We start from the raw sequence: 14,496 nt of genomic DNA, 5'->3' as shown, positions 1-14,496 counted from the left end.
CATGTCTGTGTTCCTCCAAAGCGTTTCCATTGTCCCTAATGGGCATATGATCAAAGCTTCAGTTGCAGCAGCTTTGTTAAAGCCAAACTTGTCCTTCCCACCAACTGGCATCAAAAATCCACAATGTTCTATTTCCTTCTGCTTAGCTGAAAATGTATGTACTGGCATACACACAAACCTGTGTTTCCTGACAGGCATTTCCAAATCACTCTTATGGTTTTGTTGATGCATCTGTTTGAAATTTCCTCCTGGGTAAGGCAGCTCTAATTAAAGAGAATCTAGTTTATTGTTCTTTCTGTACTTCCAGGCCTTTACTGGGGCTCCTTTGGAAATAGTATATGAGTACTATAATTACAGTACTCAGAATCACCATTAGTAACTCCACTTCTCTGATTACTCCTGTTCACAGCAATGTTGACTAATAACAAGCTCCTTTCAAGTGGAAAGTAGTTCCAGGACATGGTACTGATGTGTTGGCCTAGAAGTTGTTCTATTAATATCTGTCTTGATATTTCTTTAGATGGAGATCAAGGGCCTAGCTGAAGGGAAGTTTCTTTCCGATTTGCCTTACCCCATCCATTGCAAAATATTTTTTCTCAGTCTTCTGTGATGAGTTTCATGAGATTCATGAAAGGGAGTCATGCAGTGGTGCTCCACTGGTACCTGTGTGGAGTCCTTAGGTGCCAGCACAGTGGGCAAATCCATGAAACAAAATTACAGCGCAGATTTGCTCCAGTTCATCGTGACATCTCTAACAAAAAGGCACTTTCATAGCTTGTAGTGAGCTGCATTCTGGCAATGCCATTATGGTAGGTTGCAGAAAAGGAAACAAGATAAGTGTCTGAGCCTGTAAAGTACACAGGAATCCAGGAGGATGTTTAATACGCATATTACCTTGACCACGTTCTTACAGTCTTCTGGGAATATACATATCCAGTATCAGAAAAGATTCCTAAGTCTTTACAAGCTCACCTGCTGTGTGCTGCTTTTGGATACAATTTCTTCTGTCAGCTTATATTTTGAAATCAGCAGGCTAATTTACAACTACGTTGCCAGCCCTGACAGATATGTGCAGCCTTTTAGCCAATAGAAATTGTTAATCTGATTAAACCTCTGAAACTTTGCTTTCTTTCTTCACAGAGCAGCCTCGTACTGAATCCGAGTGGGAGAACAGCTTCACTCTGAAAATGTTTCTTTTTCAGTTTGTCAATTTGAACAGCTCTACCTTTTATATAGCATTCTTCCTTGGAAGGTAGGATTGATGTCCACACTCTCATATGTGCAAAATGAAGTAGGGTGAAGAAATAAAATCATCTGTAATGAAAAAAAATGCGACCACATATTATCACACATCTCAAAACGCAAATTCCATACTATCAAAGCAGGACAAATTGAAGTTTTATTTTCCTTTCAAAAACCCAGAAACAATCGTAGTTTTCATTTCCTGACACCACATTGGCTCAATGCTAACTTTTAACAATTTCACTACTTTGAACGGATGCATCCCACAATACTATACATGCAAGTCACTTCACTTTGTTTTAATATGTATAATTTGTACTGGTAAGTAAATAAAACTTTTTCTTTCTGAATAGAACAGAATAGTTCAGTTGTAAGGGACCTACAACGATCATCTAGTCCAACTGTCTGAATATTTTGCTGCTTCTGTTATAGAATTTGTACTGCTAAGAGTGAATTATGAGCTAGTTGGGATTTTTCCACAGAACATGAAATACATATATATATATATATATATGTATGTCTCTTTCTGAAAGACCCCTAAAAGCAAAAGAAGAGCCTCTGAGTAGAGAAAGCATAATTAGACAAACCCATCAGTATGGATTATTTGCATGTGGGCATCATTTTGGGAGAAAACATGGGAGAATAGTAAGAAAATTATGTTTTCCTAAGGAAAACTAATATTTTCACTGATTTCACAGAAAGGCAGATATCACAGCCCCCGTTACAGCATAAGGAAGTGGACTGGCAGTTGAAAACCATTTTCCAAACTGACATGAACAGTTTTGTTCAGATTTTCTCTCTTCTCTGCATATGCTGAATATCCAACAGCAGAGTATTTGGTATTGAAATAAAACTGGAAGTAAAAATATACTTAGCCCTTCATGGAAATTATTCCAGGAATCCCCAAAAACATTTTGCAGACATGCAAAAATATATAAGATGCATGACATCTTTTATAGTTGTATCAATCACGCTAAGATGACATTAAATTAAACCAGTGTGAGCTTTCTTCTGCTACTGTGAACAGACTGCTTACACAACATAGTTGATGTATATTCCTGTGTTAAAGATTTACAGGACACCCTGGTGCCTACTTAAGGCTGATAAACCGGTGGAGACTGGAAGAGGTGAGTGTTCACTAACTACACACTGATTTATCTACTGCCCAAAGATGCAGTGAATGCAAGCAGAGGCAGACACATTATTCTATCTAGGTATTTTTGAGTCTGTTATTGGGTTTTCAGCTGCTGTCTAGCTCCACACTACTAACACCAACATCTGCTACAAACATCTGCATATTGATATATATGCCCTTTTCAAGGCTAGCAGTTTTAGTGTTCGCATCACATTTGGATACTTGTATCAGATGGTTTAAACATCACTCACATTTTTACATTGGAAATATTTCATCCTTGAAATGAATCAAAGTCAGATATGAATCTGACAACTTTTTGCTTCTAAAAAAATCCTTTCTTCTCAGCTTTTCCAGCCTTGCTGCTCAGAGAGCTAAAATAACAAAATAATAACTTAAAAATTCAGACACATAAAATGTACTTGGAAATTGACCAAAAGATCTGAACAAACTTTCCAAAAGAACTACTGGCATGGTGTTTCATATCTATAAGACCAAATGGATTTGAAGAGCAATGAGAGGTTGGATTTGCAAGTCACTCAAGGACCACTCCTGGTATTTTTTGGCAATACATTCAGAATTCAGAAAGCATTGGACAGTTATTGGAAGTGAACAGCAGCAGTTTCTGGACCAGTTAAGTAGTTTCCAGTGCTGCTATCTGCACACTGATATCCCATTGTTTCTTTCCTGCTTCACAGCTGAATAACTGAAAGGACTTTGCAAATATATGACAAACGGCAAGTGGAAAATGCAGGTCTTACACTGCCAACGTGAATTTACAAACACAGATATATAAATATCTTGGTTAACAGAGGTGATCCAAATACTAGTAAAAAAAAGGAAAAATTTGAAAAAGTCATCCTAATTTTGAAGTAGTGAATTTTGTACATTCAAGGAAACTTGATAAATGGGCAGACAGAAATTCACTAAACATCCCTCCAAGTCTGAGAGGGGCTGAGCTGACCTAGCAGCTTGCTGCTGCCAAAAGAAGACAGTTTGCTCTTCCTTTGAACCTTCCCCCAGAACTTTGTTCCTTCCTCTTCCTCTGCACTGGCTCTGGCTTGTCCATCCCTATGAGGAGCCTATTCAGTTCCTGTATCCCCAGAAAACTCTTCCTTTTGCTGGCTGAATGAGTTTTCTAACGAACTACTGGGCTGAATCATCTCAGGGATCAGTGAACAGGGGAAGAACCTCAGCTCTCTGCAGAGGCAGAGATGGGAGGAAGAAACAACCAGGTCTGGGAGGGAAACGCAACAGCGAGGTGCTACAGGTCAGTTGTTAGTGGAAGCTACTATTAGTCCCTGCTATTTTGCTTTTCTCAGAGAACAAAAAAAAGTCTAATAGTAAAAGAAACATCTACTAAAAAAGTCTCGATTTTATTGACTATATCTGTGCTAGGACTTATTAGGAACAGACTTTAGAATATAATGCCCAGATATCCCTCCAATAGCCCTCTCTTCACCTGTTGGATGAAGCCAAGTCTAAGATATTTAATAACACAGTATAGTCCAGTGTCCATGGGCATATTCAGACCACAATTTATATATTAATGATGTTATCGTTGTAACATCACTGCTGCTTTATTAATACTGCATCTGTGTCTCTCAGGTTATATTGGCTCATGTGAATAATTCCTAAAAATCAAGGTTGGTGATTTAATAATAATGCCAGAAAAGTTAATTTAAAAAGATTATATGAATAATTATCTGCCACCCTCTTAATCTAAAAAGAAGTTGAATGAGGTCAACAGAAACCTCAACAGGGATCCAGGTTTTAAGCACTATATAATGCAGTATGTATAAAAAATTCATATCATATTTTGTTACAGGTCTTAACTAATTTTTCTCCCTAAAAGTTAGAGAAATAGTTCCACTTCTATGACAGTGATCTGATCAACTTATACATAATACCCAAGATTTAACAATACAGCTTGGACTCCATTGTTTGAATCAGCAGAGTCAATTGTGCAAAATGCTGTTTGAGGGCAGAAAGGTTTTGGTCCTTTGATGTTTCTCCAAATACTAGATGAAAAAGCATATAATTGCCTGAATTTGTACTAGTTGAGCATCTCTCCCAAAAGCAGCACCACTTCTTCAAGGCCTGGAGCCACTGCTAAAGCAATCACTCAGAAAGAGACACTAAGAACTGTTGTTCAATAGTTAGAGTTTTTTAGTTCTTCAAGAAGATAAGAGCTTTGCATTGTCCACTCTGTCGTAGACATTAAATAGTACTCAATAAACAGTATTAGGCATATCCTCTAGGCATAAACTGTTTGCCTTTACAGCCAGGAGGAATTTTTTCTTCATTATTTGACTTGATGCACAGTCAACCTCCCCAAAAACTATTCAGATCGTTAGAGAAACCTGGTAGCCTTTACTTTTGTCCCACCCACAGCTGCACAGCATATCAGAAGCACTAACGTGAAAACTCCATTGGTTTCAGCTGATTCTGACCTCTGCAGAGAACTAGATGTTGGGCTTAAAAGGCTGAAGATATGATGCAGTCTCGTATGTTCCCATGCATTTATATTAAAAAAAAAACAAAACAACAAAAAAACAAAAAACAAAAACAACAGAGAATGCCATTTAATTTTATTTAAATAAATTATCCATTTCTTGTCTTTAAGAAGTGCTTTAAAACTCGGCATTATTTCTGTTTAAACTTTTATTTATTTTTTTCTTTAGTGCCACCCTAGTGGATGCCTTATTGATCTCTGTATGCAGATGGGTATTATAATGGTGTTAAAGCAGACCTGGAATAATTTCATGGAACTGGGCTACCCGTAAGTGAATACAATGCCTATGATTCTGTAGGTTACAGAAGAATATTAAGTTTATGCTTTCCTTATGACTGGTTACATAAAAGCAAGACACAGTAGCCGTTACAATAGAAAATCCTCCCTAGGATACAGAACTTTTAAGACAGATTTCCAAATGTATAAATGGTGTCTGGGTTTTTTTCACATTGGACATAGTTTGCAAAAGTGAAATGGTAATGTAAATATTAACAAATAAATAATATATGGGAAGTAGTTGATCTGACTACATTGAATTCAGTGTTTTAAAACTCCTTAAAAATTACTGTAGGACCATTGTATAACTTACACAGGAATACACAATGTTATATGTATCATTTTTTAGCTATACCAGCAAGTTCTAAATTGGATTTCTCCTTGCTGGGTGATAAAAGATGCCTGAAAGAGCTGGTATCAGGTAGAAAAATGCACTGCTGGCATATAAAATCTCAGAGATGGAAAAACATACTGTCCGGTACATAGACAGGTTCCCTGGTGATCTTCAGGATATTATGGAGCTGTGCCCTAGCTAAAAAGGTTGATGGTAATTAATTTCCTATTGGTTCATTTCCTATTGATTAGTATTTAATGAACATGTTTAATATGATTAATATGAACAGTTGATGCTAGAGACATTGTGGCAGGTCATCAAGGGAAATTAGGAAGTGTGAAAATACAAGAGATAGCTGACGTTGTCAGAAAGTTTGCCCTTGCAAAGTTCAGAGAGATTTGCTCTACTGCAGGATCCACAGCAGAGTTAGTGCAGAATTTGGTCCCTGAACTGCAGAAACACGTTGCAGAAGCAGTTTCAGGCAGCCTCAGTGCTGATCACATCGAACTGTAATGAGAATGAAGTAAATTATTTAAATGCAGAGAGTAATTGCCAATCAGGTACTCAAAGATTGCTGTCTCTTTGTCTTTCTGGGTTTGTGCCTAGCACTGCTTGCCAGGATTTTGCAGCTGTTAGGGCTGGAGGAATTGGCCAGGGTGGGGAGGAGGGAACAGCAGCAGCCAGTGTTGATCCTTCTCCTTCTGCTCCCTGTCTCTTTTGTGTAGTTTTCATTAGAACTTTCTGCTACCTATTAATAGGGATTTTGAAACTTAATAAAGAACACTGAAGGGGATTTAAAAAAGTGACTGGAGACTGGAGGAGACAGGAGATTGTTCAAGAAGAATTGGTTTAATAGGAATAAACTGCTTCAGGTGCAGTCAGTCTCTTTAGAGTCACAACGAAAATCACAGTGTAAAACACAGTCACAACGATGTGAGATGCTTCAGCCTATTCTGATGAGAGGTGTATTTGCTCTCCAATCCACCTTCTAGCCCTGAAATTCTGCAGACAAGTGCATTTCCTTTTCTGTGTGAAAAAAATCATTATAATTTCTGCTAAAAGCATGATCAGAGCCCAATACCATGTGGATGGCCTGAGGATCTGGAGGCAATGCTATAGCCTGTAGTAGAACATCACAGCACTTCCACCTGTGTGCTGGCTACTACCTGCCAAGACCCAGGCAGAGCCAGCCCTGCGCAGTGCCAAAGCCAATAGCAGAGTATTTCCCCATAAGACAGCCCCAGGAGAGGAGCACCAGCAGCCTGTTTTGGAGAGGGTTTTTGCACCATTTCAGGGTGGCAGCCCAGCTCTGGTGCAGGTATGTGCTCCCACAGGGACCACAGAGACATGCAGGGCAAGTCAGAGATGGCAGTGGGTGTTCCTTGGTGACACATTTCTGACTGATACATGTGGCATTGGCTTCTCTTCTGAAATTTCTGCCTGAGAGTTAAAAACCAGGTGTCAAAGCTATCAGAGAGACCCCAGGATATGTGCTAGAGCATCGATTGTTCAATGGTTACATTTTTAATACAGCTACTGGTATGTCGGAGTGGTGCTTCTACTTCATACAAACACCACCCTGAAACCTTTGAAAGTGCATCAGTTCTCCTCTCCTGCATGGATACATGTGCAATAACTAAGAAACAAAGTATAAATTATTACTTCATTTGGAGATGGAAAACCGCAATTTCAAGTTGATATTTTTCTTGGAAGAACAATGTACATCCATATTAAAACCACATTACATCGTATTGCTCACATTTTACTCACACATAAATCAGAAAATGACTTTTCTTTGAATTTTACTAGGAGTCTTAGATATTTAGTAACACTGGTTATGGGTTTCCTCCTCTCACAAAGAAGGAAGCTAACTAGGATCTGACTCCATGTATTGGTCTCCCACCCACCTCACCTCTCAATTGGCTGCCTTTGCAGGAATTCAGTTCTCAGCCCTCTCACTTTCTCACGGGCAGGACACGAGAGGCAAAGTCCCAAAGGGTGCTGTAAACTGCAAAGATGTGCCCTTACTTGTTCCACAGCTCATCAGTCACAACCATGGTCACTCACAGGAAAGGTCTTTTTAGGCTTTTTATACGTTAGTTTTATCAGATTTTGTAACCAGAATGTATAAACTAACTAATACCATATGGACATATGGGTTTATTTAACAATCTGCCCATATTCTTGAAGAAACAGAACACGCAAATTATTTCAACTCAGGATATCCCATGCAAAGAACTATCAAGGATGATTAACTGAAGTAATTGCTGCTGCTTAGGACAAGGTGACTTTGAAGAACAATTGCATCCTGGAAAGTTGGCAACAGAAAACTCTTGCAATCAAGATATATCTGATACTTGTTGGACAGATAGACAAAGATATGTCCTTAAGTGAACTACCTTCATTATAATACTAAAAATCACACCCCTCACACCAGATACCCCGGCCCACAAGGATATCCTTCCTCAATGAGCATGTGTACTTAACCAGTAAGATTGTGTAAGCATTAGGTTGATTACCATCCAATCAGTGTTAGAGGTTCAGAATTTAACAAATTAATATTCATGTAATCCTGTCTAAATCTAATTGTGGAAGCCACCAATGGGTGCTAGTTCATGTAGCACCCAAACTTGCAGAAATTTGTATTAAAAACAATATCTTACATTCTTAGACTTTTTCTTTGGTTTTACACACTGGGTAATGGATTTACATTTGAGACGACCCTAGTGACTGGCCACAAGCTACAAACCCCAAGTATTTTAGTTATTTCTTGTACTTCCAAATTTTGGCTTGGAGCCCAAGCTTGTACTTCTAAATTTTTTTCTTGCACTTCTAAACTCTAGATTTTAATGCCCTGCATGCAGTTGCACCTACACCTCTCTAGAGAAGACAGGAAAAGCTATAACCTCTCTGGTAAATGGCCTGAATGGAAAAATAATCTTTAAGCTTTAAGAAAACAAGCAATTGGGCCAAACCCTTATCCAAACCTAGTGGCCATTGGCCTACCATTCACAGACCAGACCAGACCACTATGAAGGCAAGAAGCAAAGCACAGTCCAGGAAAGGACTGAATTATTTGGGTAAGCCATCGCCTTCTATCTTGCTGAGACAAAGGGGTCAACCAAAACTTTGGAGAAAATATCTGTTGTGGTGGGGCTTTTCCCTCCCTCTGTACTAATTGTAACTCGTGTCCTTTGTTGGCCATAGCAGTACAACTCCCTGTTCTGGAGAGGCAGGAGTGTTTATTTCAGATGTGAGGACTCATTTCTCTTCTGGTTCGGTGCCTCCCACAGTGCCCTTACATATGCATTTCTTCAGGAACAGTACCTTCCTCCTGAAGGTACTGCTCCCCAATTTCTCGAGGTGGAGACAGCTGTCATGTCAGCTATCCACCTCCTGGCCACCATGTGTTGTCAGTAGTCCTCACCTTATTTCTGCCTTTTGTGGCTCTGTATATTTGGCTGCAGACACCATTCAAGGTTGCTTTTTCCCTTCCGGGATTGCCTGGGGACTGTTCCTTTGCAGAGTGTAGAGCTGTGTAGAGATGCTGACTGGCACACAGGAAGGGATCAAGCAGCACTAGCACTCAGTGTACTGATTTCTTAATTAGAACTCAACTATTTCCACACAGCATTGCATTCTGCTGTAGAAACAGACCCTGGCGTTATTTGCCATTCTGTGTAGAGAGAAAAGAGGTAAATAAATAATGTAAAGATGTCAAAATCCCTCCACCTCCAACAACATCTAGGCCTGGATTACAGCTCATCAGCTGTGTCTGTTTTCATACCTATTATGACATGTCATCAGCCACATATATTACTAACACTTTATTTTTCTGTGCATTGGGAAATTAATGCAACAAGGTATGTTGTGCACACTTAGCCTCTTCCAATTTTGTGATACATAGGCACTAATATTATTTACCTTGTTTCTTTAATTTAATTGAAAACATAGGCTGATTCAAAACTGGTGGACCAGGAGAAAACTACGACAAGAATATGGCGCACAGAGAAAAACAAGCTTCCCACAGTGGGAAAAGGACTACAATCTGCAACCTATGAATGCTTATGGGCTCTTTGATGAATACCTAGAAATGAGTATGTGTCCTGTTTCCAGCTGGGATGGAGTTAATTATCTTCTTAGGAGCTAGTACGGTGCTGTGTTTTGGCTTTGATGTGAGACTTTTCAGTTCCTCAGGCCTTGCTAGCAAAAAGGCTGGAGGGGCACAAGGAATTAGGAGGGGGTGCAGCCAGGTCAGCTGACCCGAACTAGCCAAATAGGTATTCTGTACCATGGGACGAACATGCTCGGTGTATGTATATATATATATATGTATATATATGTATATATATGTATATATGTATATATATATACATATATATATATATATGTATATATATATACCTGGGGGGTCGGCTGAGGTGGGCAGGTCATTGCTTGGGGACTGGCTGGGCATCGGTCTGCAGGCAGTGAGCAGCAGTACTGTGCACCATGTATTCCTTTCGTCCTTTCCCTTCTTTTTATTTTTTTGGATTTTATTCTTTCCCTTCCCCTTTTCATTATAACGGCTATTGTCATCATTGTTATTATTATTCTTTCATTTTTATTCTATTTCAACTATTAAATTATTCTTATCTGAACCCTTGAGTTTTACATTCCCTTCCAACTCTCCTCCCCATCCCTCAGGGTGAGGGGTAGCGAGCAAGTGGCTGCATGGTACTTAATGACCAGCTGGGGTTAAACCACGACAGTCGGGCATTGACCTTTGTTCTCTCTCTTTCACTAGATTTTAATGTTACTGCATTTTTAGTTTTTTTAATGTGGTCTGGTGTATTCTTTTAATTATTCCTGCATGAAGCTAATGAGGCTGCAAAATGATTTTCATTCTCACAGGTCAGGTGAGGAATGGGAGTGAGCTTGTGAGAACCAAACCAAATCAATGCAGCTAACCACACTGCTGCTGGTTTGCTAATCTCCACATTTTTAAAATCCAATAAGCAAAAAACATCCACAAAACACTTCTTATTCTGGCTTTGTGTGGGGAAGGTTGTTTTCAAAACCACAGCCCACCTCTTCACCTGCATACATTTCTGAAGAACTTTATTACTGTTATTTACTAAAGGAAGTTCCCTTGGGCTTTTGTTTTTAAACTGCATGGTACAGACCTGCATCTGCATGTTTGTTTATGTTTAAAATTCACCATTGTTTACTACCTCATGTTTACAAAATAGCTTGCTGTCAAAAGGCATTGCTCTATCCAGAGGAGAGCAGAGGGTAACTGTTCAAAGTTAAAGAACATTTGCCCTGTGTGGCTGAACTGCATACATCACAGGTTTTTGTTTGTTTTTTTCTTTTCTCCCTCACACAATTCTTTTCAAATTAATGGGAAATTTGGCAGTCTGAAAACCTGCCCCTAGAAACACAAAGTTTCAAACTGCTGCCCATCTGTACTATAAAGAGGAATGTGTTCAGCCCTAATCATTGCAGGTATTGAGAGATCCTAGTTGATGCTGGACTAAAAATGTCCCTTTCGAAAAGCACAGTTTGTCTACTTACAAACCACATTCCAAATTACAAAGTATGGATGTTCTCTCCATTGCAGGGACAGATGTGCACTTGTTCTTGTCATCCTTGCTCTGAACTTTTGGCAAGGAATTGCTGTAACAGTGTCACTAGATCATTGTATGGTACAACATAATAAGCAATGTTTGTATATTTATATGTAATGTTTGTATGCATGTATGATTTGGTATCTTAGACCTTGGGGTGAGATTTTAACAGTCATACTGTGATCTTTCATTTTTTTCCCTAGTTCTTCAGTTTGGGTTCACGACCATTTTTGTGGCAGCTTTTCCACTGGCACCACTTCTGGCCTTACTTAACAATATTATTGAAATTCGGCTTGATGCATACAAATTTGTTACCCAGTGGAGAAGACCTTTAGCTTCAAGAGCTAAAGATATAGGTGAGCAATTTGTATGTGTGTTTGTTATGTGTGTGTGTTATTTCTAAGGCAAAGTATTGACCACTTTGTCAGAGCAGATTAACATATTTTCAGTAGTCTTCCCTATTAATAACACACAATTTGATTGTTTCAAAAAACTTCAAGTATCTGATGCCGATCTACTTATGCAATTAATAGTCTATATTAGAAAATGTATTTTAATGATTTTCTGGGGGACTTAACAGCCAAGATGCTTTAATAAAGTGATCAGTGTTCTCTGCAGGTTTTTTCTTGTGGCAGACACAGTGTGAACACATGCTGCTGCTCAGGTTTAATTCAATAACCAGACAGAACAGCTGAAACATGAAAGTCAAATTAAAGCAGCCACTATCCTGTAAGGGACCTGTGTGTTTTATATTTACCTGGCCAAAACCAAGTGACCCTGTGACTCAGGGGTTATGGCCGCTAGGTCCCTGGTGGGTCACACAGGGTGGGTCTAGATCCCTAGAGACAACTTGCTCTCAGTGAGGCACACCTACGTTGCTAAATACAGGGTTCACATAAATTTGAGGTCACCTAGCCACACACACTACTGCAAGGGCTCTCTGAACATGATTTGACTATGTCCTTGAAGTGTGAAAAAGCAGAACATCTTTAGGAAGGACTCTGTAAAACAAAATCATCTGCACAACACTGAGACCCTGGTGTCTTTGGAGGGGTAAATAGGATACCTTGCTGCCCATCTGCATTGCAAAAACCAGTAGCCCACACAATGAAATAGCAGAATCCCAGCCTTTGTGCTCTCTGAATGGTCTACCATGCACCTAAAGTCTGCATCCTAAAGCTTTTTATGTAGACAGAGTGGATCTATGAGTTTAGGTACAAGCCTGGACATCAGCCGGTACACAGCATACACTGCAGACATAATTCCTGGAAGAAAAACATATATAACATAGATAATAAAAGCACAGAAAAATAGATGTTGTTTTTTCAGGCCAGCTAAGGTGTGATTTCCCAAAGTAGGTTGCATTTGCTCCCTATTCAGCGAAGTTTTCAGGGACAGCTTGATGCCTCGTTAAAATCAACCGGTATGCCTAACCTTCCTTTGGTGTGGTCCTCACGACCAGAGTTGCTGTGTGCCTGTACCACAAGATCTGTCAGGCAGCTGAGGATGGGCCAAAAAGCCAAGGTGATGCCTAGAGGCTGTGTGCCATTGTATAGCATTAGCATGCCAGGAAGATTTTGATGCTGATAGGTACGTGCTGACCAGCTGTGCACAAGTTACGCACACAAGGCTGCAGGCAGATCATGGATTGCATGTACTCATGGCTGCCCTGGCAGACCCTCCTCAAAGGCTGGAGGGAGGCTTACAGTGTTTCTTAAAACTATTCACATGATGATGTGGCTTGGTGGAGGCAAGGCCTCCATGAGCATTTTTGCAGCTTCCTTGAGATTATTTGCAGTATAAACAAAATAACTGCAGGATAAAGAAAAATCTGGTCCACTGATATCCTGCCGTTCAATATGAAAAATTATTTTTACTCCGTGATTCTTGGAGAGAAACCACATAAAAAGACCTTCAGTGGTGGGGATAACTGCTTCAGAGCATGCAGTCTCTCAGGCACTTCGATTTTTCTTTTCCTGGCACTAACATATTCTCCTTGTTGAACAGGAATCTGGTACGGGATCTTGGAAGGCATTGGAATTCTTTCTGTTATCACAAATGCATTTGTTATAGCTGTGACATCAGATTTCATCCCTCGTCTTGTTTATGCTTATAAATATGGGCCTTGTGCTGGCCAAGGAGAAGCTGGACAAAAGTAAGTTTTTCTTTGGGAAAACAGACATGCATGAAAATCACTTACTACTAGAATAGATACAGCAGTACTGTCTGTGTATGTTCTGATTTTATTAGCCCAAATTTATTGTTTGTGCTTCGGTAACAGATCTCAGCCATACACACTGATGCTTTCCATATTCACAGAATGGACTGCTGAGTGACTAGTTTATGTTAATTCAAGGAAAAAATGGCAGAGCTGTTATAGAGATTTGGGGTGTGTAACAGCAGGCTGCACAAGCTGCACATCCCAGCTGGTGTACATGGATATGACCCTCTTTTCATTATGAAGCGATGCTGATATTTATCAGTTATGGATTTAATGAGCATTTTTAACTTATTCACTAGACTTTTTTCCCTAATGTAGTATTCAGCATGCATTGCTCAAAAAAAGTAGTAGCTAACAAGAAGCAATTCCCAACTAATAAATCCAGATATACTTACAGAGCAAAGTAATTTGTTTTTCTTCTAAAACTAGAGTCCTTAGATTAAAGCTTTCAGCAGACATTTGTGAACTGAATCCCTGCTGCCTAAGTGGATTTTCTTTCAGCGTTGCTAAACGCTGAGATTACATTAGTGTGTGCACACTACCAGCAGGTACAGGTATAGTTGCTACATGGTGACTTGTAAAATCTAGGCTGTTGGACTTGGGGAAGGTCACTGAATCCAGCTGAACACAAATAGCCATGGTTTGCAAATGATCTCCTAGCTGCTCCATCAGCAAGGATCCTACTGTTCAAAGAAACCCAGGCTAAACAGTAGACAGTGACAGAGAGCTTACGTTCTGCTATTAGACGTATGGCAGATGGATTTTTATTCCCTGCTACAAGAAGCGAGTTCTTCCGTTGCTGCTTTTTTGCCATCTTTTGGTTGTCAATACTGTTTAATCGTACTGACAGAAGAAGAAGGGCAGCTGGTGTGGCAGCTCCTGATTAGCAGTGCTGCTAACTTGCTGTCCTGCAAGGAGTTTGGCCTTTTAGTCAGTGCCAAGGGAAATGTTCCATTTATTTTCATGAAGAGTTAAAGTGTTTGGTCTGTTGCCAGTTGCTCCTGAGCATGTGCCTCTGCTTGTTCCATTATGAAAATCCATAGGGCGTGGAGGCACTGTCAGCAACTCTCCTTGCTACTGATTTTCCCAGGACCACTGTGCATGATAATACACCACCTTCAGAAATTATATTTTTATGAAGACTCAAGTATGACTCAGAGACTTTGA

General features: G+C 39.6%; 1 protein-coding gene across 5 annotated transcripts in view; it reads left to right on the top strand.

Annotated features, from left to right (window-relative positions):
- Positions 1-14,496, top strand: part of ANO4 (anoctamin 4) — a 198,186-nt gene that overhangs the window by 171,710 nt on the left and 11,980 nt on the right. For all 5 annotated transcript variants that reach the window (XM_056341686.1, XM_056341687.1, XM_056341683.1 and 2 more), the window contains 6 exons: positions 1,141-1,252; positions 2,312-2,369; positions 5,059-5,156; positions 9,454-9,596; positions 11,312-11,464; positions 13,116-13,263. In XM_056341686.1, the coding sequence (XP_056197661.1) occupies positions 1,141-1,252; positions 2,312-2,369; positions 5,059-5,156; positions 9,454-9,596; positions 11,312-11,464; positions 13,116-13,263 (712 nt within the window). The remainder of the gene's footprint in view (positions 1-1,140; positions 1,253-2,311; positions 2,370-5,058; positions 5,157-9,453; positions 9,597-11,311; positions 11,465-13,115; positions 13,264-14,496) is intronic.

The sequence above is a fragment of the Falco biarmicus genome, chromosome 5 (assembly GCF_023638135.1).
Source record: "Falco biarmicus isolate bFalBia1 chromosome 5, bFalBia1.pri, whole genome shotgun sequence".
Classification (NCBI taxonomy): Eukaryota; Metazoa; Chordata; class Aves; order Falconiformes; family Falconidae; genus Falco; species Falco biarmicus.
This window is presented reverse-complemented; position numbering and strand designations above follow the sequence as displayed.